This window comes from Amphibalanus amphitrite, unplaced genomic scaffold (genome assembly GCF_019059575.1).
Source record: "Amphibalanus amphitrite isolate SeventyFive unplaced genomic scaffold, NRLGWU_Aamphi_draft 000025F_arrow, whole genome shotgun sequence".
Classification (NCBI taxonomy): domain Eukaryota; kingdom Metazoa; phylum Arthropoda; class Thecostraca; order Balanomorpha; family Balanidae; genus Amphibalanus; species Amphibalanus amphitrite.
Window position 1 is genome coordinate 764,063 of NW_024881521.1, and position 26,523 is coordinate 790,585.

At 60.5% G+C, this 26,523-nt stretch overlaps 1 protein-coding gene across 1 annotated transcript in view; it reads right to left on the reverse strand.

Annotated features, from left to right (window-relative positions):
- The window catches only part of LOC122393978 (ephrin-A4-like), a 45,779-nt gene extending 22,767 nt beyond the window's left edge, over positions 1-23,012 (reverse strand). Inside the window, exon 1 of the mRNA XM_043390504.1 lies at positions 22,712-23,012. Within this exon, the coding sequence (XP_043246439.1) occupies positions 22,712-22,824 (113 nt within the window). The 5' untranslated portion in view covers positions 22,825-23,012. The remainder of the gene's footprint in view (positions 1-22,711) is intronic.
- Positions 23,013-26,523: the final 3,511 nt, after the last annotated feature.

Below are 26,523 nucleotides of genomic sequence, written 5' to 3' on the forward strand. Positions count from 1 at the left end.
CCAGGAATGTAAGAGGCGAGAACGGCGCAGTGGTGACCGGTGGCGGCGGGACGGTGGGAGGCAGAGCCACATGGGGTATGGTGGGGTACATCACCGTTGCAGAATGCACTCGAGTCACAGCATCACCAGCCGGTAGAGTACTCACCTGAAACAGACAGAAAAACACCCATTAGTGGCACAGTCGGACACAGCACGGCGCGCGGCGAACAGAGGGACGCAGTGAGAGGGCACGTGCGCTTCAGCGCGGCGGGAGGCGGTCCGCTGCAGAGCGGAGAGAGGGGTACAGAGGAGAGGGACAGAGGCAGAGCGGAGGGCCGCCGGCTCCCCGCTGAGTCAGCAATACGTCACAATAGCCGCGCGGCCGACACGGCGCTGCAACTCCTCCCAGCTACAAAGCAGCCGACGGCCGGCGCCGCTCAAAAATAAAATTCATTACACGAAACAGTTGGGCGCACAGCTGTATGGGCGGCTCGGGCGGCGGCGGGGCGGCGGCGGCTCGGGCGGCGGGGCGGGGCGGCACCTCCGGGACACATTGTCCCTGCCGAGCGGCAGCCGCAGCTGCGGCTTTGGCTCGTCTCCGGAGCCGCGCTCGCCGACGGCTGCGACGCGTCGCTCCCGTCTCGCGCGTCGCCGCGGCCGTCGCGTCGATATCGATTTGGCAGACGTCTCGCGCGTCGCGGACCAGCTCGCGCGCGCCTCGCCAGCTCTCAGGCTCGCTCCGCCGCCCTCGTTAGTCCGCAGGACGGCCGACAGCAGGTGCTTTGATGTGGCGCAGCGCTACGTCTGTGACGCTCAGCGACCGCGCGTGACGCTATGTGACTCCATGTGACGCTGCCGGCACCGTGACGCCAACGCCGGGAGGAGGACACGGTCGTTTTTCACATCGGTGTCACTTAGGACGACTGTCCTGGGACATTGTCCACCGGGCGAGCACACGAACCGCAGAGAAATTACTGGGATTGCGCGCGTTGTCGAGATAAACCGAGACGCAACCCTTGGCAGCCGGCAAACGAGTCACGTCGTGCACACCGATAACATTCTGACCTCTGACGGTTCGGAACTTCTCTGGCGAGCAGCTCTCTGTACATCGCGCGCTACTCCCGTGCAATGTCACCCGCGCTCTTTGCCTGTCACACGTCGCCTATTCTGTCCACCGTCAAATGTCGGTCCCTGCCACCGCTATCCGCACAAACCATTTGCGCTACGTGAGGCCCCGATCTCCTGTATCCTTCCCCAGCACACCGCGGCCGCTGACAGTCCTGCACCTGCATTGCCATTCCATTGTGAGCCGTCAGCGACCGGTCAGAGAACGTGCACCTGCGCCAGAGCCGCCGCCACCGCGCCAGGATCGCCGCCGCAGCGTACAGCTACCGCAGGCCCTTCACCGGAGCGGGCCGGCCCCGCGGAGAGGCGGAACAGGTTGGGCAGGTATCGGTGATACATTGATTTTTGTGGTGGCCCGGTCTGCAGCCTGACCGGTGCGTGGCACGCCGGTCGAACCGGCTACCGACGACTCGGGGGTCGGCAGGCAAACAAACAGACAGACAGACAGACAGACAGACAGACAGACAGACAGACAGACAGACAGACAGACAGACAGACAGACAGACAGACAGACAGACAGACAGACAAACAGACGGACGGACAGACATACAGATAGACAGGTTAGCCAGTCAGCCAGCCAGTCAGCCAGCCAGACACACAGACAGACAGATGAACGAGACCGGGAGGTGAGTCTGCTCCCACTCTGCACCGCGACGACCGCCGGAACGGAAGATCGCGGGTTGCAACAATCAGTGCGAAAGTTCAGCCCTCTACCTATAATCCTTTTCTCCTGGCGGACAGGTCCTGAGAGCTGAGAGTCCAACACATCCAAACCGCAGGCCGCACCCGCGAGGTCATGGTGTCGACAGCAATGAGAGGGGATGGGACTGGAGGGGAGGGGAGGGAGTCGCCTCGACCTTCAGTCATCACGATTAATACCGCAGCCAAACGTGGCCGGCCGGCTGACTGCAGCAGCGTAGACAACGAGCGGCAGGGAATCGGCCTGCACAGACTAATTGGTCCGCGACCAGATGACCATCCGCGGGTGGCGTCACGGGCTCATGATGACGTCAGGAGATCTCATGACGCCAGGGGATCTGATGACGTTCGAGATAGGTGAATATACCGGGCTGGTGAGGAGTCCGTCTCCAGAAGTCCCTAGTGTGTCTCGGTGCTGATACCAGCTCGTCCGCCAGGGCATGCCGTGTGTATTTGGCCAGGAAGCACTCACCCAACGAGAGCACCGGTGACGCCCCCTGAGACCTGGCATCACCCCAGTGCGTCTCGGCCGGTCGGCACGCCTCTGGCCTTACTCCAGGCCTGGGTCATGTCGGAAGGGTCGTGCCTCAGGCCACTGGCACTAACCGGTCCACCACGCCGACCCGAAACGACGCCCACTGAGCCGCCGCCGGCAGTGATCCTGATTCATGGTCGCCGAAAAGGAAATCTCGCCTCCGAGTTTTGGTCAGTCAAGGCAATTTCAGTGAGCCATGTGTGAAATCCAGAACCGCAAGAGCCTGGGGAAATGCTTGCACTCAGCACGATGCATATCCTCCGAAGGAGTTGTTTTCCGATTCAGGACCCGAATTCGTGGCAGTATCGTTCCCGTCTTAATGCACTAACGTCGTCGCTTCATGACTGTAGTTTGATATGCACTTCGAGTCTGACATGTAGATGGCTACTGTCTGTCTGTCGGCGCATGTAATGGAACCGCCGCACAGATACCGCCGGCCGCCTCCAGCCGCGTCTCGGCCATCTCAGCCGTCTCCGCCGCTGTCCCCTGCAGAGCACGCCATTCCCAGCAATTACGGCACGATCATAAATACGGCGGCGTGTCCCGTCTGAGGCCGACTGAGAGCCGCGCCCGCCGCCAGCACCGGACCGAGCACCTTTACGGTCTCACCGGGCGACACTCTATCGGCCGGCGCGGTAAAACCTCGGCCCGCCGTGATAAAAGAAAATCTAATTAAGTGGAAGGCCGGAGATTCGTCCAAACAGCGCTCGTACCGGGCCCGGCAGACGTGTCGGCCGGCCGGGTCAAAATTAGCCTTCAGTTGCCGCAATAAAACGGGATGAGACCAGAGTCGGGCAGAGGGTAAGGTTAATATCCTGGGAATGCTGTCGACGCCGGCCGTACAGGAACCGCAGCTATGCGCCGCCGCCGCCGCCGCCGGTCGGTCGGAGCGCCGGCGGGCTGCGGGCCGCGCCCAGACAGCCGCCGCCGCGGCCCGGGGACACTTCAAACGCTGCTGAGTGAGTGTGACAGCGCCGCGACAGCGGAGAATCTGCCGTCGGCTCACATCACACAGCCGTCCGGATGGACGTCACCGGCGTCGGCCAAACAAAGCATAATGTGGTCTGCAGAGCGGACGACAAATCAGACGGGGACAGCTCCGGTGATGAGGCGACTGTCGGCCGGGAGAGTCGAGCCGGCCAGCGGGCGGCGCCGTGCCCTCCGTCGCATAATGGGCCCAGCGGGAGGCCGCCGGTCGGGCCGACGGCCCAGGACGCCTCCTCTGTCGCCGGAGCGGAGGAGCACACCAAACACAACAGCCGCCCGGCGCACCCCGGCGCACTCCGGCGCAGAGCGCGCTACTCGGCGCAGGTCATCCAAACAGCGCCGCGTTTCTGGCAGCGCCTCCCCGGCCCGGCTCGGCGTGGATCGCCGTCGAACGCCGGCCGTCGACAGGCAGTGTCGTCTGGCCGTGTCCAGGTGTCAGCTCGAAGGTCGCGCTCGTTCCTGAGCGCTCAGCTGTGTCGCCGTCTCGCCGCTCGGAGACACAGCGCCCGGTGTCACCTCGCTCGCCAGCTCGGCGCCGGCTCGTGTGTCGGAACAGACGAGGGGCGGCCGCGCGTGGCGGCGGTGTCGTCGAAAATTGCCAGCAATGCCACAATTCACGCGCCCGGGAGTCTTACTAAGCTTCCGTCATCCACGCGTCCACCCCGACTCCGTCAGCCGTGATTCTACCGGCGCCGCGCGCAGCCCCAGACGCGCACTGATTGGCTCTAATTCCTCTGCGGTCCCTGACCAAACAAAGCGGCCCGAGTGGGTTCTGAAGTCGACGGCGGCGCGGCGGCGACCGTCCGGTAAAAACAGCCATTGTGGTGTCGGCGCCGGCCCCGCCCCGTCGAGTGCTCGTTACCGGCGTGCCACTGCCGACCGGTAGAGGAGGGAGGTGTGCGCGGACGAGCGGCGAACGCTCAGAGTCAACAGGTGTGAGACGCGCGGTCGGCTGCCGGGTCAGACAGACGGGTCGATCGACATGGCGTCACCGGGGCAACACTGGAGTACAACAGTCTGCGAGAGGGAACTAAAAACGGTCGACTGAGCTCGCCGGCTCGCTCGCCGGATTGCACAACTCGTCTGTGTGCTCTGACAGGGGAGTGAGTAAGGGGAGGGGAGTGACCGGGTGGATCGGAGCCCCGGGAGCGCTCTCGGTCAACTGCAGAGACCCTTCTGAGCTCTGACGGCTCCCGCAGCGGTGCCGATCTCGGCGACAGCTCGCCACGGGCGGCCGAGGCTGCGCACCGCCCCGCCCGGCCGGGGTCCGCCGGCGACGGCAGAAATAAAACAGTGCATTACTCGCTTCCGGTGCCGGCGGCGACGTTTTGTTTTTGCACGGCGGCGGCGGACGATCATGAAAGGCGGCGCCGGGGCACCCCGCGGCCCCGGCTCAGCCGGATCTCCGCGACGGGCGCGGACGGCCGACCGGCAGTCACAGGCAGAGGATCACGGTCGAGGGAACTTCCGTCGCCCGTGAGCCCTCGGCTGCCGGCGATCCGCTCCGCCCGCTCCTCAGCGCTGGCCTAATTCCATGTTGTCAAATCCGAAAATTGGCGACTGGACGACAAGATGAATGATGAGCTGGCCCGCACGCCACTATCGCCCCTATCGGCTATCGGCAGCCGAAGGGCCACGGGCTAGGTTCGTGTGCGTCAGCTGAACGGTAATGAAGTGGGATGCTCCCGGTGTGGGATACGACTTTCGACCTTCCTGCCGTGCTCCTCGGCACACCTGAGGGCGATTTTCTCATGCGCTGCCCGCTCTGCCTTCGGGTGCGTTGGCGGCGACTCGCGTGGAAGATGGCCGACCAGCGATTAGACGCTTATTTTATTAACAGAACTAGCCGCTTTCCGTATAAGCGCCGTAAATAAATGAGCCAGGAGACGAAAACAAACACAGTGATCGTCCATGGCTCCGCAGTGATAACGGCCGATTGCCGCCGAAACAAAGGCCCGGGGCCGGGCGGCGGCGGCGGGCGCTTGGTGATGACTCGCAGCCCACGAGCCGGGCTATCAGTTCTCCCAGGGACGGCGCACCGCTCCGGGCTGGACGCGTGCCTCGTCCGGCCACAGACTGCCCGTCTATCTGCTGCCCTATCTGCGTGTGTGTCACCACACTTGCCAGGAACAGATAGCACGGGAGAGTGATGACAGACTGCGTCTAAACTGGGGTCGCCGAACCGACCGGGCCGCCACAGGTCGCCGCCTCTGATGGACTGGCATGTCAGACAGTACCGCTGTGTTTGTATATCTATCTTGTCTGTCAATATCCACCTTACTGTCCCAGGAGCTTCTCAGTCTTTACAACGTCGATAGTCCTTCACGCATGATTCACAGCAGTCGCTCTACGCCCTCCTAGTTCCTACCAACCCTCAGTGCCTTCCAAGTCATACCACCCCTGCCGCCTCTCAGTGCCTCCCTCCGCCCCCAGTGCCTCCCTCCGCCTCCCTCCGCCCCCAGTGACTCCCGCCGCCTCTCAGTGCCTCCCTCCGCCTCCCTCCGCCCCCAGTGACTCCCGCCGCTTCCCTCCACCCCATCCAGCGCCTCCCGCTGCCTCTCAGTGCCTCCCTCCGCCTCCCTCCGCCCCCAGTGACTCCCGCCGCTTCCCTCCACCCCTTCCACCGCCTCCCGCTGCCTTCTGCCGGGTCTGCGGCCGCCCGCTGGCCTGCCGACGCCACCCGCCGCTCTCCAGCCAGGTACAAAAACAGGGAGACCAACAGGCTGCCCGGCCGCCGGCCGAGCGGCCAGGGCAGCGCACCGGAGAGTGCAACGGCGGCGGTACAGCCGCTGTGCTGCACGCCAGCGACCGGTCAGCAAGACAAACTGCCCTGGGTCTCTCCGGATGTGTCTCCCGGCGGGGGACAGAGATGGCGCTGCGGGCGGCGCTGTCACACCATTTATGACCGGAATGACCGCCGTCCGTCGGCCGATCTCCATCTGAGGTTCACTGAGCGGCAGTGGTGCGGTGGTGGGGCCCTGAGTCACACCTGACGTGCCGCCGACAGCAGCTGAACACACAGGCGACCGATTCGTCAACGCTCTGTCAGCACAATAATCGGGCTATCATGACACCGCTGACAGCCGCTCGGTGCGCGCAGTGCTGACGCCCCGTGCCGGAGCGCTGTACAGAGCCCCGCACGGTGTCCGCTGTCCGCCGCGCCGTGTCCGCCGGCCTCGTGACCGTGTTGTCCGGCACCCGTGTCCGTCGGACGCGTGACCGCCGCCTTATCTGCAGCGCCGGTCGTCGCGCCGCGGTCCCGTGCCAAACGGCAATAGAGCTGTCAAACCGGCCCCGTTTTCTGAGCAGAGTGTCAGCGGCGTCATGCGCGTTAGCTCCGGCAGCGGCACCACCGGCCGGCCGGCCGGCGCGGGTCACGCCGTTTCCGCAGGATGGCACCGGCTCACGGCCGCGGCAGGACAATAGCTGGCTGGACGTGTGCAACAGGTGATGTGTGGCGTCCGCCGACCGGCCCGACAAGGCGGCACAAAGGGCGGCCATGAACGATGGCCCTCAGCAGGAGGCAGGCGGTGGTGGGCGGTGGAAGGACGGTGGACAGCCAGTGGAGGGCGGTGGACGGTGGACAGCCAGTGGAGGGCGGTGGACGGTAGAAAGGACAGCAGACGGCGAATAGAGCGGTTCCTAGGCACTTGAAGGTGTTTATAGGGGAAATGAGCTCCATTTTGACTCCCAGAGCGAACGATAAAAGTAGATGAATAAAGCCACGGGGTGGATGGACCCAAGAATGGACACAGGATATGTCTATAAAAAGCATGAATGAAGTCCCATGAATGAAACCACGAGTGGAAACGATGAACACCTTTAGATAAAGGAAGTGAAACAGGATAACGAAAATACAAGCTACGAATGAGATTATCTGGTACGAATCAAGCTGATTAAACCACCCACCGCGCCGTAGAGACAACAGCCAAAGGAGAGAGTGGGAAGATAAGAGCCTGAGTATGGAGTGATAAGAGTGGTGACTGAGAGGAGAAAGTGCAAAGCGGCGACAAAAACCGTGCACTCGGGAATAAGTGAGGGGTCGGCTGCCGTCCGGCGGCGCCGCGCCGACCCTCGGCCATCCCGACCATCACACGACGGTACGTGACCGAGGCCGGCGCGCCTCCACAGGATAGACCGATCAAATGGCGCTGCCGCACGGCCACCGGCGCCAAAAACGGCCACCTCGCGGCTGCAGACAGCCGGCTCGCCAAAGCCCCGCGGTAAAAACCCCCGGTAAAAAGCCCCGCCGGCCCACCAAGAAACGGCCCTCCAAAGGCTGAATGGATTCCGCGCGCCCGGGCAGCGCGTGCGAACTTTGGCGCGCCGGCCGCCACTGAGCCGAGGAAGGCTCTGGTGGGTGTGCACTGTGCGACGTCCAGTGAGTAGCCTGCACTGTGAGAGGCAGAACTAGAGAAGGAATGAGACATAACCGGGTCATCAATCGAGACGGAAGACAATTGCGAAATAGCGAAGCTGAAGGTATTCGCAATAAAGAAACAATGCTCGAGAAGTATTCAAACAACTGCATACCTACCTTCAGGTCACTGTACTTCGTTATTGCAAAGCTAGATGGTCAAACATCCGACAAATTGCACCGAAACTTCTCCATCCGACCCACTACTCCAAACAATGTTCTTCGCTTCCATGAACCCGCCTCCCTGCCCATGTTCCCTCCCCCTCCCCCCCCCGGCGGATGTGGTCGATCCCGCACAGTCCGCTCCTCTCCCGCAGGCCGATCTGTATACGCCGCGGTGTATACAAACACGCCGCGCTGCTGCCGCTGTATACAATCCCGGCGCGGCGCTGACCCGTCGGTATACAATCCCGGCGCACTGACGGCGCGCGCTCAGACTCCTGCTGAGAGCCGCCGATCGACGGACGTCGACACCGACAGGGGGAGGGGGGGGGGGCGGACTCTGCCCGTCGACGGGAGGCGCTCCACCTGAGTAGCGTGGGCCGCAACAGACAGGAGCTCGTCATCGATTCCTACTCGACTGATCAGTGACGTGCACCTCACCGCGGTGGGTATTAGGGGGTCGCCGGTTATCAAAGGTCAGGAGAAGGCCGTCGATAGGTAGAAGCCAATGGTCAATGGTCAGTGGCCAATAGCGATGATCGGTCAGTGGTCAGTGGTTGGTCCATGGCCATTGTCATCCAGCAGTTCCGCCGACCAATGACCCTCGACGTCAATCACTGTCAAGTTCAGCCGGCGTGCCGCGGTCGCCGGGTCACTATGAGCCCGCCTACCCGACGACCGGCGCCGAATCGTAATTTAATCGAGCGTCCAACACAGAGTGGTCACTGTGGCCGCTGCACAGGCTGGCCGCGCCGGAGCAAACACTAATTGGACACGAGCCCTGCAGAGCTAGCGTTGTCCGGGCGGCGGCGACGGTCGCCAGGGATCACTGGTATGACACAACTCGCGGCGCCGTGCCGGGCCGATATGAGGGACGCAGGGGACGGTGTGACTACCTGCCGTTATTCCGGCCGGGGTCGCCGGCGCCGGTAGGAGCCGGGGACACGGAGGGCGGTCGCCGCGGCCCGCCTCCACCGCCGGCCGCCAGGAGTAGATGACATGAGCCGCGGCCGCTCGGCGTCGGCCATTTGTCTTGCTTTAATAGCGTGACGCTGCCATTTATCAGCGGCCGCGCTGGCGTGGTGTAAGCCGTGTTGAACAAACCCAGGATGGGCTCGAGTTTCGCACGGCGGACGGCGCCAGCACGCGGCACCGCTGGCGGCATTGCACACGGACTGCTTATGGACTGCTAACAGACTGCTGACTGACTGCTTACGGTCTGCTCAGAGACTGGACTGCGGTCAAACGTCGTGAGGTAGTCTGCACGAGCTGGGTCCACCACGGCGGTAGTGTCCGCCTCACGAGGGACAGGTCACAAGACACGGCGGTCAGGTGCCATCACTCAGGTGGCCAACGAGTCAATAACGCGGAACGGAGCGGCCAGTGCGGCACGGTCATTTCCCAGACGTGCCGCATAGGTAAGCAGGGTCGGCTGTAGCCAGCATGTAAGCACCGCTGATGAACACCCAGCCAGGATGAAAGACCGCGGATTCACCAGTCAAGAAGATGGAGTAACCGGAGACAGTCTGATAGCATCTCTGACAAAGCCTGCATGGCTGTCAGCGGCCGAAACCACTCGCGTCGGCTCGTTTGTAGGGTAGGACGGCCCCTAAAAAACGCACCGACGGAGTGATAACGACGAGGTATATGGTCGGGATTAAGGATATGCAGGTTTGACGAATCTCGAAGTCGCATCTATTAAATAGGTGAGGGTGGGTGGGAAACTTCTCGCCCACTCTCTGCTCCACTCGCCGTCCGTCGCAGTCGACGACTGCCGTTCGCGCCTCTCGGCTCTGCTGCCAGCGGCGCGCCCGTTCCTACACTCCCCTTCGCACCACCCCTAGTCAGGGTCTGCTCCGCGTCTGTCGGCGGGGTGATTTATCTGTCTCCGACCCCCGTCTCCCTTTGCTCCGGTCACGTTCAGTGGCGCCCGGGCAGGGTCCTAACCTTCCATAGCCGCGTCGCCGCTATGAGTTGATTAGGCCCCCGTTGCCCGCGCCACTATCACCAAGCGTTCGCCTCAGTTGGCTGTCAGCGGCCGAAACCACTCGCGTCGGCTCGTTTGTAGGGTAGGACGGCCCCTAAAAAACGCCAAATACACCCAATGGAATGAAAAAGTCTTAGGCTAAGCGTCCGCTGCCCAAACCTTTCTCGATCTCTGCTGAGCAGTTAATGGTTTGACCACGAATCCGGGCACATGCCGCATGCGGAAAGGTTCCCAGTGTGTTCCGCTGGCGATGCCCGGTCTGTTATTGCGGCATGGCTCTTGGTGGTGAGTTTGGGTCGAACCCTTAGTTAGTGTGAACCGGGGCGGCGAGGGACTCCCTCCACCCCAAGGTCGGCTCCCTTCCTGAGTCAGCTGTGACTGGACCCCATACTCCCCGCACAGTGCCGCCAGTGACTCACTGTCGACCCGCGTGGGGGCGCCGCGACCCACTAATGGAACGTGACCGTGTTCGGGGTGTTCGTTGGTCGTCTGCCTCTCGTGGCCGCCGGGGGACCAGCGGGGGAGCCGGGTCGTGCGGCGTCGGCTGGTATCAGGTTGCGGCGGGCGGCCCGTCCCGCCGCTGTCGCCTGGTTTGAGGACCGTGGCGGCCCCACTGTGGGCCTCTGTGGCCCCGCGGACGGTACCGGCAGGCGGGCCCGCGGCTGCCCCGGCGTTGACTGTCTCATCAGCCGGTCCGGTGTCGTGGCGGTGCCGGGGCTGTGCCAGCGGCCGGCGGCCGGCTCTGGCTCCGCCGATGGCTGTCTTTTCTGACTGGCGGTCGGCGCGGGCGGCCTTGGGGGGGGGGGGGGAGGGGCGACTGTGGTTCCCGGCGGCCCAGCCTATTTCGTTCGTTGCTATTCCGGTGTGTGTGAAGCCATGCCTGGACGCACTGCGGTCAGGGGGGGGGGGGGGTCCGATCCGATGGTTTTGTCCCCGTGTCGGTCTTGGACCCCCGTGTTCACGGCCTCGGGGTTGCGAAGTTTAGCCCGGCACGCTTCCCGGCGCCTAAACCGACGTCATCGGTGCTGGCTAAAATGGAATGCCGCGAATCTGGGATCAGTGGCCTGGTTTCGCCTTTGATATCGTGCTGCAGATTATCTAGTCGTCGGCAGCGGTCCCGTAGACCTATGTTGCGCGCAACTTAGCCGCGGCGTCGGCGGCGGACCCGGTTTACGTGCTCATACGACCGCACATACATAAATGAGGTTTGTATGGCCATGTGGCCGTGAATGACTGGTAGAAAAGGTTGTGCATGGATTCCGGTGCTGTGATGGCACCGCACGCAAAGCACAGTGCCTCACGGAAAATAGGAACGGTGCATTGTTAGCGTACTTTAAACGCACCTACCCAGGTACCTAAGAATCACGTGCTGTTCATGAGGCCTGTGAGCACGGGCGCCGATGACTTTTCTGCCGCTCCGTTCTGGCCTGCGGGATGACGACTTGCATGCCAGCGCATGTGGGGACTCCCATTTGGCAGCTGCTCGCACGGGTTACCGTGGGTGGGCAGGGTTCGCGAAAGTGTCGGCTGCCAGCTTGCCGCAGATTGCAGTGTCGCGACGCTTACTCGGAGTCTCGAGATTGGGGAGCCGGCAGGCAGCGGCGTAGTCGGTGTAGTTGTGTCCGGGCATGATCTTGCATGCATTTTGTCTGTGCTTGCTCGATTCCTGCACTCAGAATGCACTTTGAGAGCAGTTTGAATAAAGACTCAATTGAGCGCTGAGACCAGCCTCAAATGTGTCTGATTTTAAACGGTTTCAGTAAGGCTTCCTAAGGGCTCATGTACCCGAATACTGGATTCAAGCGATACCGAAACTGGGGTTCGGACTAGAAACTGGTTTCATAGTGAGACTAATTTTTTAAAAGCTTGACACCGAAAATAGGTACCGACTGAGCTCTGTTTCTGCGATCAATGGCGTTGCTCAGAAAATATTCTCAAAATGTGTGATCTGTTTTGAATCGGGGACATTAGCCCGAAACTGATCTCTGAGACCAAAAATGGAGAAACTGTTTTCTCAGTGTGTGCGGATTGTTCGTTCGGTCTCGTCTGCCACCGCTGAGCCCAGTGTTTCAGACATTGGACGAACGAAGTTCATAGTCTGTCGATAGCTAGATGCCTGTCGAGTTGCAGAGCAGCCGATGCATGACGCAGACCGGGTGTGTATGTGTGTGTGTGTGTGGGGGGGGGGTGCGTGTGTGTGTGTGTGTGCGTGTGTGTTAAGCGCAAAGTGGCCGAGGCGTCGGCAGCGGACCAGGTGTGTAGTGAAGACAGAGTGGCCGAGGCGTCGGCAGCGGACCAGGTGTGTAGTGAAGACAGAGTAGCCGAGGCGTCGGCAGCGGACCAGGTGTGTAGTGTAAACAGAGTAGCCGAGGCGTCGGCGCCGGACCGGATGTATGCGTATGTCGATGCAGAAATACGGAGGCGGCCACTTAGAAAATACTTGAGACCTTTTTACAAAGAGACTCCTTGAGTGCTAAACCGAGCCTCCAAGGTGACTGGCTGAGATGTGTTTCTGCGGCAGCGTATGTCCATCAAGTTGCGTTCGGAAGCGCTTCTCGAAATGCGTGGTCTGTTTTGACAAGGGGCATTATCCTAAAGCTGGTCTCTGAGGCAAAAAAAAAGAGATGCTGTTTTCCAGTCCCGGCGAAGAAAAAAAAAAGAATGTCGAGTTGCAGAGCAGCCGAGGCGTCGGCGGCGAACCTGTTGTATATGTATCTACGTATGTATGTATGTATGTATGTATGTATGTATGTATGTATGTATGTATGTATGTATGTATTCACGTCATAGGGCACATCCCCGTAATTGAGGCTTTCCTGTACCCTGGAGTCGTTAATATAAAACAGACGATCAGTTGGGTCAGCATACACATACATACACATGCACACACGTGCACCCACATGCACACATCTAACCAACCCCCCACGTTGCCTCGTCAACAAGTGCTGCTTTATCTCGCTATTGAAGCGGCTCCCAGGCAGGTTTCGTGTCACGCTTAGCAAGATGTTATATGCGATGACAATAGCGTGTCTGAACTACGCCTGCCAGACTCCAATCGAATCGCCGGCGTGACTAAATGGTCTGCGTTCCGTGTTGTACGGTACGGCGGTGAACATCTCCACGAGTGACCAGGTCGCCGGCGATCGACTCAGGCTCTGATGTCACTAAAAGGCGCTTTAGTAAGCTAAGTGCCTACCGTGTTGCAGAGGGCCGAGGTGACGGCGGCGCACCTGGCCCTGTAAATTGCAGAGTAGCCGAGGCGTCGGCGGCGGGCCTGATGCGTGTGCATGGGTTGCAGATTAGCCGAGGCGCCGGTGGCGGACCCGATGTGTGCAGGGGTTACAGTGCAGCCCAGGCGTCGGCGGCGGGCCCGATGTATGTGCATGAGTTGCAGAGTAGCTGAGGCGTCGGCGGCGGTCCTGATGTACTTACGTGCAAGGGTTGCAGCGTAGCCGAGGCGTCAGTGGCGGACCTGATGCGTGTGCGTGAGTTGCAGAGTAGCCGAGGCGTCGGCGGCGGGCCTGATGTATGTGCCGTTGCAGAGTAGCCGAGGCGTCGGCGGCGGACCTGATGCATGTGCAGTTGCAGAGAAGCCGAGGCGTCGGCGGCGGACCTGATGTATGTGCCGTTGCGGAGTAACCGAGGCGTCGGGGGCGGACCTCATGCATGTGTGTGAGTTGCAGAGTAGCCGAGGCGTCGGCGGCGGACCTCATGTACGTGCGAACATGGGTGGAGAATTGTTTTCAAAGTTGGTATGGCGCCAGTTGCTTGAAACAATACTATCGTGTTTTATTCTTATCAAACTGAAAACCTTAAATTTCGTAGCTTTTACCCTGAAAAAGTTGGTATGGCATTGCCATACCATCTTTTAAGTTGGTGTGGCGCGTGCCATGCCTGCCATACCATATTCTCGACCCATGCCGGTGCAGAGTTTATGGGGTGGCTGAGGCTATACGACGGCGAGCCTGATGTGTGTGCATGAGTAGCAGAGGAGCCGAGGCGTCGGCGGCGGACCTGATGCAAGTGCATGAGTTGCAGAGTAGCCGAGGCGTCGGCGGCGGACCTGATGTGTGTGCGTGATTTGCAGAGTAGCCGAGGCGTCGGCGGCGGACCTGATGTATGTGCGTGATTTGCAGAGTGGCCGGGGCGTGTCGGCGAACCTGATGTGTGTGCGTGGGTTGCAGAGTAGCCGAGGCGTCGGTGGCGGACCTGGTGTATGTGCAGTGCAGAGTAGTGATGTCAACTACGGAAAATCGGAATACCGATACCAAACCAAGTACCAACCTAGGGTGCATTATACCAACAAATTACCGAACACATTAGGAATCAAATACCAAGTACCGAGTTGGTATCAGTATGGTATCGGTATACCGAAAAGTTGTATCCGAGGACATCTCTACTGCAGAGTAGCCGAGGCGTCGGCGGCGGACCTGATGCATGTGGGTGCCGAGGCGTCGGCGGCGGACCTGATGTATGTGCGGTGCAGAGTAGGACGTCGACTACGGAAAAATCGGAATACCGATACCAAACCAAGTACCAACCTAGGGTGCATTATACCAACAAAATACCGAACACATTAGGAATCAAATAGCAAGTACCGAGTTGGTATCAGTATGGTATCGGTATACCGAAAAGTTGTATCCGAGGACATCTCTACTGCAGAGTAGCCGAGGCGTCGGCGGCGGACCTGATGCATGTGGGTGCCGAGGCGTCGGCGGCGGACCTGATGTATGTGCGGTGCAGAGTAGGACGTCGACTACGGAAAATCGGAATACCGATACAAAACCAAGTACCAACCTAGGGTGCATTATACCAACAAAATACCGAACACATTAGGAATCAAATAGCAAGTACCGAGTTGGTATCAGTATGGTATCGGTATACCGAAAAGTTGTATCCGAGGACATCTCTACTGCAGAGTAGCCGAGGCGTCGGCGGCGGACCTGATGCATGTGCGTGCCGAGGCGTCGGCGGCGGACCTGATGCATGTGCGTGCCGAGGCGTCGGCGGCGGACCTGATGCATGTGCGTGCCGAGGCGTCGGCGGCGGACCTGATGTATGTGCGTGCCGAGGCGTCGGCGGCGGACCTGATGCATGTGCATGAGTATTTATGTGCGTGAGTTGCAGAGTAGCCGAGGCGTCGGCAGCGGGCTTGATGTATGTGCAGTGCGGAGTAGCCGGGGCGTCGGACGCATTGCAGTTGCAGAGTAGCCGAGGGGTCGGCGGCGGACCTGATGTGTGTGCATGAGTTGTAGGGTGGCCGGAACCAGGTGTTTTGTGTGTGTCGCGTCGCAGGTTGGGGTGCCGCGTTGCACGACCCTTCAAAGCGTGCCTACCAGGCTCCCCGGTTTCCTTTACGATTGTGTGTGCGCTTAGTATGCCTCTGAATAGATGCGCGTCAGTCGCCTGGGAACCATCCTCATGGTGGCGCCGCGTCAGTCGCCGGGCAACCATCCTCGTGGTGTCGCCGCCAAGGAACCGCACTCCGCTGTACGTACCCCCGAGCCGTGCTCGATACGCCTCACCTGCCGTGCCGGCGTTAGTGTGCCTGACCATAGAATCCTTGTAGCCGTTGGTACTCCCCACAGCTTCCCTGGCTCCCTTCTCGCTCGCTCTCCGCTCCACTCGCCGGCGGCCATGTCGGCGTTAAGGAGTGCGTGATCGGATAATCCTCGTAGCCGTTGGCACTCCACACGGATTCCTTAGCTCACTTCTCGCCCACTCTCTGCTCCACTCGCCGTCCGTCGCAGTCGACGACTGCCGTTCGCGCCTCTCGGCTCTGCTGCCAGCGGCGCGCCCGTTCCTACACTCCCCTTCGCACCACCCCTAGTCAGGGTCTGCTCCGCGTCTGTCGGCGGGGTGATTTATCTGTCTCCGACCCCCGTCTCCCTTTGCTCCGGTCACGTTCAGTGGCGCCCGGGCAGGGTCCTAACCTTCCATAGCCGCGTCGCCGCTATGAGTTGATTACGGGTGAGCATTCAAGGACGAGATTACAGGCGCATTTCCAGCATATCAAGATAAACGGAACGGAGATAAACAGACCTGCAAAATCTCCGCTTCGGTATCCGGTATTCACAATATTTTGGTGAAAAACAGCAGAGACAGAGCGGTCGGTCGATAAGCTAGTACAACATGCGTGCACCGCTGCTCGGTCCGCTTCTATTGTGGGTTATCCTCAGAAACCTCCACAAAGCGTCCCCACAACCCACCGTGACTGCCGCCGAAGCCTCGGTCGCGCCGGGAGTGTGACAGCCGCGCCTCCTCTGTCACAGTCGCGCCGCCGGCGCCGCTCTGCGTCACGTTCGCCGCTCGTCAATCCTCGCTGATGTATCGTCGTCGCCGCGCTTCGTCGCGGGCGACGCGCCGACGACGGCGACGGATCGTCACCGCCGGCGGGGGCGGGGGCGGGGGCGGTGCCGTCTCGCGGCCGGCGCGGGCCCCTCGGACAATTTGGCGGCCTAACCGGCGCGGCGGCGCCATTACCGTCATTACGATCGCAGGTTAATTCTGGGCCGATTGCTGCGGCCCAGCGGTGACCCCGCTCACCCCGCCGTGTTCGGTCGGTCGAGATGAGCCGCTGCGGAGCCTCACCTGAGTCATAACCACCGGTGGACGGAGTGGTCAGCGCGCGGCGCCGGCCACCCTCTCCCTCTCGTTACTGCGCGGGCCAAGGCCAGGTCAGCTGCAGCGCGGCCCGTCCCTCCGCCCAGAGCGGGCCGCCGCCGAGAGGCGCCGACAGACTGCTCTCTCACGGGCTCATAGCACCGCCGACTCACTATGTTTGCATGAGTGGGCGGATAGGTGCACCCGCGCGATCAAGTTCGTGTGCGATGACTGTTCGCCTGTTTAACTACGATATGTGGGGGCGGAGGGCGTATGCGCACTCTACGCATATCCGAGCATGCGGGCGCGGGTGTGTATTTTCGGAATCTGAGACAATAGTGTGGTGTGCTGGCGGCGGCGGCGGCCGGCCGATGCGCTCCGCCCCCGCAGCCGTCTCCGACACGACCGTGGAATGATAACGAGCGGCCGACACCGGCCAGCCTTGTAGCGCCGCTGACAAATGCGCCGCTTTGTGCCAGAATAGCGACAATTACGGCGCGATGACTGCCGTTCCTAGCTGCGCCACCGCCACCGCCACCGCCCGGCTTCTGGCGAGGAGTTATAGCGGCAGGAGAAGATCAGGAGCTGACATCGGTTTGACTTCTACCGTCGCCGCTGAAACACAGGATTACCTGTTCGAGTAACCGCGGCTGGGTGGTTAACCCAAACGGTGCCTACCCGACGCGTGCCAGCGGCGGCGCCGGCGGCGAGGATGGCGCGGTATGCCGGACGCGGCAAACACTGCGCGGCCGGCGCGCCGGCTCGGCCGCCGCCGGCCGCTCGCGCGCCGAATTAGGCGGCATTGTGCGGCGGCGGCACAAAAAGCGGCGCTAATTGTCTGCGGCCGAGCCCGGTCACCACCCACGGTCCGTGCCGCGACCGGCCGGTCGGCGCCGCTCTCCGAACGGACGGGGAGAGCGGGACCCGCGGACGGCGCCGTGACCAAATAAATCCAGCGGCGACACGGGAGGTGAATTCCAGGAATGCAAAACAGCGGAGACTGCAGCCACGGTCACTGAAGTACCCAAAAAGGATGACGGAGAACGACGTCATGCACGATAAAGGTGACGAGGAATCGAGATGACGAATGGTCGAGCCCTGTGCCTATCATGAGAACGGACGATTAATTCCAACCCCCACTGATTCAGGCAGGCCCGATATTGCACCGCCCAGAGACGGCCCCCACCGTCCGTGACCTGGCGTTCCTTTCTCCTCTGTACCGCATTCTCCCTGCTCTGGGCTGGGCGGGTTGGCCGGCCGGGCGGTCCCGACGGCTGTTCAGAGCGCACCGCACGCTGACTGGCCGCCGGAGCGCCACTCAGACCGAGCTCATTACACTCCATTCAGACGGCCGGCGAGCCCACAATAACACCAGCTTAAAACACAGTAACCACAACCGGAATTCGGTCGATTAACTCCGCCATGATTAATCGCGATCCAGCGGCAGTCGTGAGCTCATCGCGAAGCCGATGTCTCCGCCCTTCGCGCAATCGGCACTCCGGCCCCGGATGTTGGGTGGGTCCCGGTCGTCCAAGATCGGCAGTGGTTGCACGGCGCGTCTCACAGCGGGGCGAGCTTCACTCTCTGGAGCTCTGACATCGCTGCTCACTAACTCAGCTGACCGGTGATCCGACCGAGATACTGTCAATGCGCCGAGCTGGACCGTGTGTGACTGAGAGAGACTGAGGTCACAGAGCGGGTGCTCTCCGCGGCCCGTCTGCAGCGTCCGCCGCTGGCAGCGAGCGGTGCCAGGGCTGCAGACGGAGTCTTGTACTCCAACCCGCCGTCAGTCACCGGCTGTCAACGCTGCCCTCTCCGACACGGACCGTCGACAGGCGAGCAGCGAGGGCATAGTCGGGTAGAACAGGGCAGAACGGAACGGTGCAGGTCAGGATAGATCACGCCTCACGGCCGGGCGGAGCAGGGCGAAAGTGGGCTCGCTGGACACGTGTGGATGCGCAAACTGCGGCTCTGAAAGACGTTACCGGCAGCCAGTAGGTAGCGCTGTTCGATCTAGACCTTTATCGGAGTGCCAAGTGATGGACCGACGTGACACGACAGCTCGGCGGTGATGGAAAGGGAAGATCGACGCAGTGGCCAGCTCCGAGACAATATCGCTGCTCGGTGCACCCTGGAGTACCTACGCTAGATATCTGCACACTGACCCAGAATAGAGCCAACACGCTCTGGAATAGCGTGCTGGAATAACGAACTGGATATAGGAGCGAGACTTGTGACAGCTTCCGCAATCACACTAACGGCCAATAAATCTCAATAGACAGAAACCGGCAACGGTTCTCGGCAGCGATCTTTAGGAAAGCCGCCAACTATCTGCAACCAAAGACTTATGGACGAGCTCCACCATATCCGACACATCTCCACGCACACTACCCCACCTCACCTGACCCAGTAATCAGTAATCAATGCGGTAGCGGCCCACACACCACCGGAGACAATTTCCGTCCAGAAGTAAATCGTCTCCTCTGTCGGGTCGCTGGCCGCTCGGCCCCCTCTGGAGGCCCGCCCGGGCCGGCCGTCCGTCACCTGGCGTCACGGTCAGACAGCGCGACCGTCTGGCCGTCACTGGTTGACAGACGTCTCCGGCCGGGGGTCGGCCATTAGCGAGCCGGTGCGCCGCCAGACGCCCTTCTAATGCACATCCCCTGTCGCCAAACGTCGCCCCGACAGCTCCGCAGAGCTCGCAGTCATTAGCCATTGTAATTTTATTAATTAATGCGTGTAGTCTGAGCGAAGTCTGGTGAAGAGGCGGTTACCTGGTGAGAGGGAGGCAGACGGGGACGGACTGGGCGGGGGCGGGGGCGGGGGCGGTATGGGCAGTCTGCAGTCAGCCGCTCTGATCACCATGGCTCCCTCTGCCCCCTCCCCCCCCCCCCCACGGAGCCGGGAGTGGCCCAGAGTGGGGAGAGACGAAGAGAAAGGATCGCACAGCGGGCGGCGCCGCTATGGCAGCCAGGAATGCAATGGTGATCAGGCACACGAACGGTGAATAGTGATGTAAATTGATTCGGAGAAGGGCCGCGCCGCTCAGACTTCTCATGGACGCTTCATACAGGGCTACATGACCGCAGCTGCTTTGTCTCTGACTGGGAGAGCCGGCGTACCCCGCAGTGACGGCCGACTGTATTGGCGCTGTGATCATCCCATTCAGCCGGCTGTGAAGGATGCTCGAGCGCCGGGTAACAATCGGCGGTCCGATCAGCGGCCTGACCCTGACCGGCCGCCCCCGCCCCCGCCCTCGGCACAGCCGCCGGAGCCGCCGCCGATCGTTCCCCGGACCGGGCGCTCGGCCGGCGCCGGCATCCGTTCCCACTAACCACTCCGGTCATGGAGTATGCAGTGCGCCGAACGGACGTAGGCCGTGCAACCACGTGACCGCAGGTGCTGAGGCTGGGATCGGTCACGTGACCGTGCTCGGTGCGGAGGCCCGTTATTCGGTACGCAGTGGCTGCAGGCGGGAGCAGACGGCTGCTGACCGGCCGACTGGGCTGCTGACGGCTGTAGAATACCTATAGCTCATCACACAGGCACGCAGAGATGGCGAGTCAATCGGGCAGATCCACCAACTCAGCGAGTCTGCACAGAGGTTATCTCAATCAGCGCACCAGCTCATAGCATGTCAGCTTCTCAAGCGAGCCCTAATCATGGCCGCAACCAAGCCACACCGCGTCAGGAGAAGATGGACGAGTTGACTCAGACCCGCGCCCGCACCCGTTTCGTTCGGAGAGGCCCGGTTCGATCAGAGCTTTTCTCGGCCGGTGCTCACTCTCCGCCCACGGACTCTGACGGGAGAGCGGGCTCCGTGAGAGCCAGCGAGCCGGCAGCCGGCGTCAATGGCGGCTAACGAGCCCCAAAAACCGCCCGCCGCCGCCCGCCAGGCCCGGAAATAAATCACACCCGGCGCCGGTCCCAGCTCGGCCGACGCGGGGTTTCTGGGCGGACTGTGACAATGGCCAGTCAGGTAAGGAGACGGTGGTAGAGGAGATGGGGACGCCGAGCGGGAATGTCGGTCCGCCGGGACACAGAACGAGAGAGAACTCTTCAGGACCGGTGGAGCTGAATGGAGCGGGCGGAGCGCGCAGGTGCAGACGGGGAGCGACTATCGCCCGGCCGGCCCGCCCCGTTTGAATCACTATTATCGTCCTGTCCGCTGCTCGTGTCGCCAGCCGGCCAGCCGTACCATCCCAGCAAGGATTGTCCGTCCCCCCCGCGGCTCCGCGCGGACCAACACAACGCCCCGCACGGTAGCGGGCAGTCCCTCCTGTGCACACCGGCCGAGGGCCCTTGAACTCCACCCGGTAGCGGTGAGCCGTCTGACTCTGACTCTCGGGCGCCGTGTCATTGACTCAGCTGTCATGGAGTGGCGGGAGGAGGGCCGGCAGATCCGCCCGCCGCGGCCGCTCCGGCCCCGGCTCCGGCTCGGCCCGCACATTCCCCGCCCGGAACGCAAACAAGCGCGAGCGCCGCCGAGCCGCCGCGCCGGAGAGCTGCTGCCGAGAGCCGGGCCGTGCCAATGTGTTTGTATAAATTTTAGCGTGTGGCGGATAAAAGCCGGTCGATTTCGCCTTTAGTAGCAGCGGGGAGGCACTGGCCCACCCAGGGTCAATTGTCCTCGGTTCACCCCGGATGGGAAATTCAGAGGCAATTTAGGAGATTGTGACTGTCTAACCTATTCGTGGAATGTGTAGTGGTGATAAAACCACATTACAGTGTGGTGTATAAAGGATAGTGCTAATCAAGATACATGACATCGAACTGACATCAACAAATAAAAAATTAGACAATCTTGATCGAACATCTGCTCAGTCAGGCCTTTCCGACACCGATCTTGGCACGAGGAAGCGACGTAAAACACGAGCCAGGGACTATTTTCATTGTGTTCACACTGAAGTACCGCCTGTCCTGTTCTGTAAACCACGGCCCGACACTGCCCAGAAGAGCACATTTTCGGCAATCATGGCCCGTGTCTGCACCGACCAATCGGTGCTGGCCGCTGGGTGTTTACTGCCTCTGACCGAGCGGCACTGTTACCCTTCTCCGACCTACCAGCCGACCCGTCCCACTGACACGTCAGGTAATGGCTGATAAGGACCACAGCCGCGGGCCGCAGCCCATAACAACATACAGCACCACACACATATGTACACATCCTCTCTCTCTCTCTCTCTCTCTCTCTCTCTCTCTCTCTCTCTCTCTCTCTCTCTCTCTCTCTCTCTCTCTCTCTCTCTCTCTCTCTCTCTCTCTCTTTCTCTTCATCTTTTTCTCTTACACTCTTTCTCTCTAACCTCATTTTGATACGATGCCTGAACAGAGGAACGTTTTAGGAACAGCTCGGTGATCGTCTAAGACGGACATCGACTTTAGTCCTGAATCACCCTGACGACGATAAATGATGGGTGACGAGTTACACATGTCCATCTTATGACCCGATGAACGACGGAGGCAAAGTCTCCTGTTCAATGGGATCCGCTCGAGTTCTCTCGTCTGGGAGGCGAGTATAATCAACGGCGCTTCAGCGTGTAGAGCTTCGCGGTCCGTCGATTGTGCTTATTTGCCGGCACGGAATTTTGTATAACCGAAATTGGCGAGGCGCTTTGACGAATTTTTGGTCATTTGATACAAAAACTGTTTTGAGTAGTCCCATCTCTATTATACGATGACGGTGACCACACGACGGTTTCAGCGCCGCGCAAGGAATTCTTTTCGGTTCGTCGGGCTGCCGGCGTCAGTCAGCATCGGCGTCAGTCAGCGACTGACTGAAGTGGCTGGCCGCCGCGCTGCCCCAAACGTCTACCGCGCGTGGGAGGCGCCAACACGAAGCTCGTGAGAGAGAGGAGGCCGGCGCGATCGTGTCAGTTTCTGCAGACGCTCCTCGGCGTGAGAAAACACATGTAATCTCGTCAGCGTTCCGGACATATATCATCGCTGTCAGATCAGACGCAGGCATTCCCTCGTCGTTAGGTGTCCGTCGATCGGAGAAAGTTATAGCCAATCGCAGCCGCAGAGTAATTGAGTCGTAAAGAATAAAATATAAATATATTTCCGCCTGGCTGACAGGCTGCTCAGACAACAATGGGAGGAGCGTTTTGCATGCTTGGTCGCCCCGGACATCGTCGAAACATAAATCAGAGAGAAATACAATCGCACCCCGCCTTGCTGTCCGATCGTCCGCTTCATCGCATCCCGAGCAGGTACTCACATGGGGTTGGTTGTGTTCCAGTGGATGTAGAAGATCTTTGTGGCGGAGGCGCTGCCGCAGAACAGCAGCACTGCCAGCAGCGTCAGCAGCCACTCGGTGGGACCGCGGGCCATATCTGCCACTCGTGTGCGCGTCACCGGCCGACTCGGCACTGTCACTGGCGGACTGCAGCTCGACAGACTCCGCTGCCCATGCCAGGCGTCACACCACAGCGGCGGCCGACTGACCGCTCCTCCTCAGACCTATCGCGAGACAGCACAGCACACACGTGCACCCCCACCGACCTCAGAGCACGGACTGCGGCCGGCGGCGGCCGGCGGCCGGTGGGCGGCAGCAGCCGCCGCCAGGGGGACGGCGCGGCGGCGGCGGCGGCGGCGGCGGCGGCGGGAGGAGACGGACAGCCACTCGCCAGTCGGGAAGAGTCTCGCCAGTCGCCAGATCATCACTGACGGCTGCCGAGTCTCCCGTCCCCGACAGAGTCTGCGCTGGGCTGAATGATCGAGAGTCCAGTCATAGCCCAGAGAAGCGTTGCGCCCTCGAGCAGACTTTGGTGACCTAACCTCCTTCCCATGTAGCTCACCGCCGCCCTGACCCATCCGCCGCGTCCTGCCAGTCCGGGCGGGGCGGGACGGGTCGACTCTCAGGGCGCGGTGTGAGGTCGGTCCGCCCCTGACCTGGCTCGGAGCGTGGCAGATCGGCCCAGCAGGGGCACGGATCAGCCCCAATGAGCTGCGACGGGCCGCGGCCGGTGAAACGCCACCACTCGCAGCCGTCACACGGCGCGTTATGCGGGACCAGGTTGTGCGGCTGTCTCCGGTCGGGCACATCATCGCGCCGTGATGGACAGGAGGTCCGATTGAGCGGCCATTTCGAGACGCATCACTGCATTGACGGTCTGTCCGTCTCTAACCGAGGCGAGAGGGTTTCCATATTCAGATTAGTGCGAACTGACGGAATAATGCGACTTTCAAAGCTATTGGTAGTACTATTATCAAAAGCTCTCACCATATCTTTGCTACTTTGTAGAAGCATGCAACCGTTTTAATAGGTCCCAATGTTAGCCCATTGGGCGTCATTATGATAAGATACGTCGTCGCCAATCGCATTCGAAGACAGTCACAACCGGTGTTACAGTTTTACATCTGATAATTTAGCCCGATCGATCAAGGCGACACCAACAAGAGCACCGGTTAGGATTCTTAATTCACCAGAGCAGCAAAAAATGCTAAGCAACAAAAAAGACCAATGGCCTCGATCGATATAAAGATCCACGGGTCTCAGCCGGAAGTTCATTAGTGCTCCTTAGCGCACCTCTAATGTCCCTGGCAGAGTGGATAGAGCCCCCCCCCCCCCCTGTCACCTGCACGGAGTAGCCTCTGCCGCTGCTGAGCCGTCTCGGTGTGGGCCTCAGGCAGGTGTCAGCAGTGGGGTGGGGGCCGGGGTGGCTCGGAGCGGGTTTACCCCCACCGCCGCGCTCCGGAGTCGTGTTCCGCGGGACGCCGGCTGACACCTCAGTCCGGCTCTGTGGCTCAGCCGGAGGATCAGTCCCCGGTCCGGACGGTCCCCGGTCTGGGGCGACCTCGGACCAGAGCCCCCAGTATGGACACCATCGGTGCCATGAGCCGGGGCTCTGCGTCTGCACCGCCCCGACCGGCCGGCGCCCACCGTCTACATTCCACCCGGCTATTAACAACAACACCGGCTCAGCGCCGCCGACTTTCATTCTGTAGTTGTGCAGCGAACATGGATTGTGATAGTCTCGGCAGCTGCGCACGTCACCTCTGGCTGCCACCGGAGAATGCTGTTCCATTTCCAGAACCCGTGTGAATAAACATGTCGCTGGTAAATGTGTCGAACTGTGAGTCTGCCGGCTCAGAGGGCGTCTGTTGAGGTTCGGCTTGTTTTGATGACACGACACAAAACCGATGGTTAATGGTCCTATGTATAAAGAGACGCCTTCCAGCATCGTTTGTCATAAACATCCAGAAAAAGTGGCCAGCGTCGCATGCGACTGCGGACAGCTGGAAGACATCCACCGGGCGCGGCCGGCGGCCAGTTTTTCCGTGGCGCTTGCTGCCACAACCAATCGTCGCCTATGCGACCTATGCTTATTGTGTGCCGCCTGCCAAGGTCCGGAAATTGTTCGGCACGAACAAAGGGTAACATGAGCCGGCTGAAAATGTTTGCGACATAGATTTAAATTACGACCGATGTCAGCCATGCCACGGACCAAACCTTCTCCGACTGCCGCCGTGCGGACAAAATTAATCGCATTAAAATTATGCAGAGAAACAGGTTGCCTAGCGGGAACGGGTACTTAGGAGAGTCGGTGTTATGCGACACGATGTCATGTCCGTTCGTCATCATCGGCATCAGATTCTCCGTCAGCGTGACAACTGCTCACGGACCGTGTTCTATCCAAGTCGGTCGGCCAAACCAGCTCGTCGATCTGCTTGTCTCGGATTTGGCAGAGGGATACCAAAGGTAACGAATGTGTCATCTATTGCGACAAATAATATGCATCCTGAGCGGCCATTCACGGCCCAACATCTCTGAAAAGATCACATTCTAATGGCATGCCGGATGTCGGGCACGGAATAAACACCCGATCAAGTCACGTGATGGCCGTATCCGCGAGCCCAGAGTGCACGCGAGAGGCCCTCTCAACAATGCCGGTATAAAAGTGGACAACACTTATGTCAAACATGCTTGGTAGTTCGTGCACTAAACCGTTCATGTCCGCTATTCGCGCGGTGATTTTTATGACGACAATTTGCACTGTGCAACTCAACGGGCAGGTATAAAATCCCAACCGGTTCGGGGCTCACGATTGATTCGTTCGACTGCCGGGGCCATAGAAATAAATCACTGCAGCATCACGCCCATAAAACGACTGCATTTAAGGGCCCGAAGATTACAGACATTGCCACTGTCAATCACCCACTACAGAAATGGATGCAATTGTAGCGCGGGGTGGGGCCCGGCACGTCAAACCGTTTCAATATCCGAATCTCTCAGCCGACAAATCCTCTCCAATTATCACTCAATATAACTAGCAAGTACTAAGCAACATGCACAGAAACAACTTCCACGGACGAATCCAATGCATCCCTCAGTTCTGATGCACTTTGACACAGCGCAGAGCACACAGCCGTCCAAAAACACATAAACAGCCTATCTGAACGAGCCCGCTGTGATTCCTTACAGCAACCAGCGTCTACACGAGACGGACTGCGGAGAGGACGCGATCCGGCCGCGGGATGCCTCCGTTTCTGCGCTGTCACTCGTCACTGCTCCTGGCCGTCAGTGAGACATGTTTGTTATTGATGTCCACTGAGTCTGCCGACCTCAGTCGGGCTCACGTCTCGCGATGCCAGGCGGTCGGCCCTCCCGTGATGTGAAGGCAGTCGGCTGGATCGACTCTGTGCAGTGATGGTAGCCAGTCTATAGCCTTGACAGTGACATGACGGCAGTGAGACGACTTGAGCTAGTCCTTCCGCTACGGTATGTCTAGAGAAACGCAGAGTGGTCGTAAAAGACCACAACTGTGCGGCATGAACGGATCATCTCTGCGCTACCTCCATGTATGGTCACCAGCCGGGTCAATGGCTGAGTAACTGCCAGCCATACAATGACAGTTACTGACAGATCTGCTGCCAGTAACTGTCATCGTACCGTGGTAACCGTAGTGCTGCCAGTCAATGTCTGGAGTGAAATCCGACCTGCAAGTCCCGTCCTTCCGTCCATCCGTCCCGTCCCGTACCGTTTCGACACGCCCATCGGCCAGCGCCTACGGCATAGCAACGCAGAGT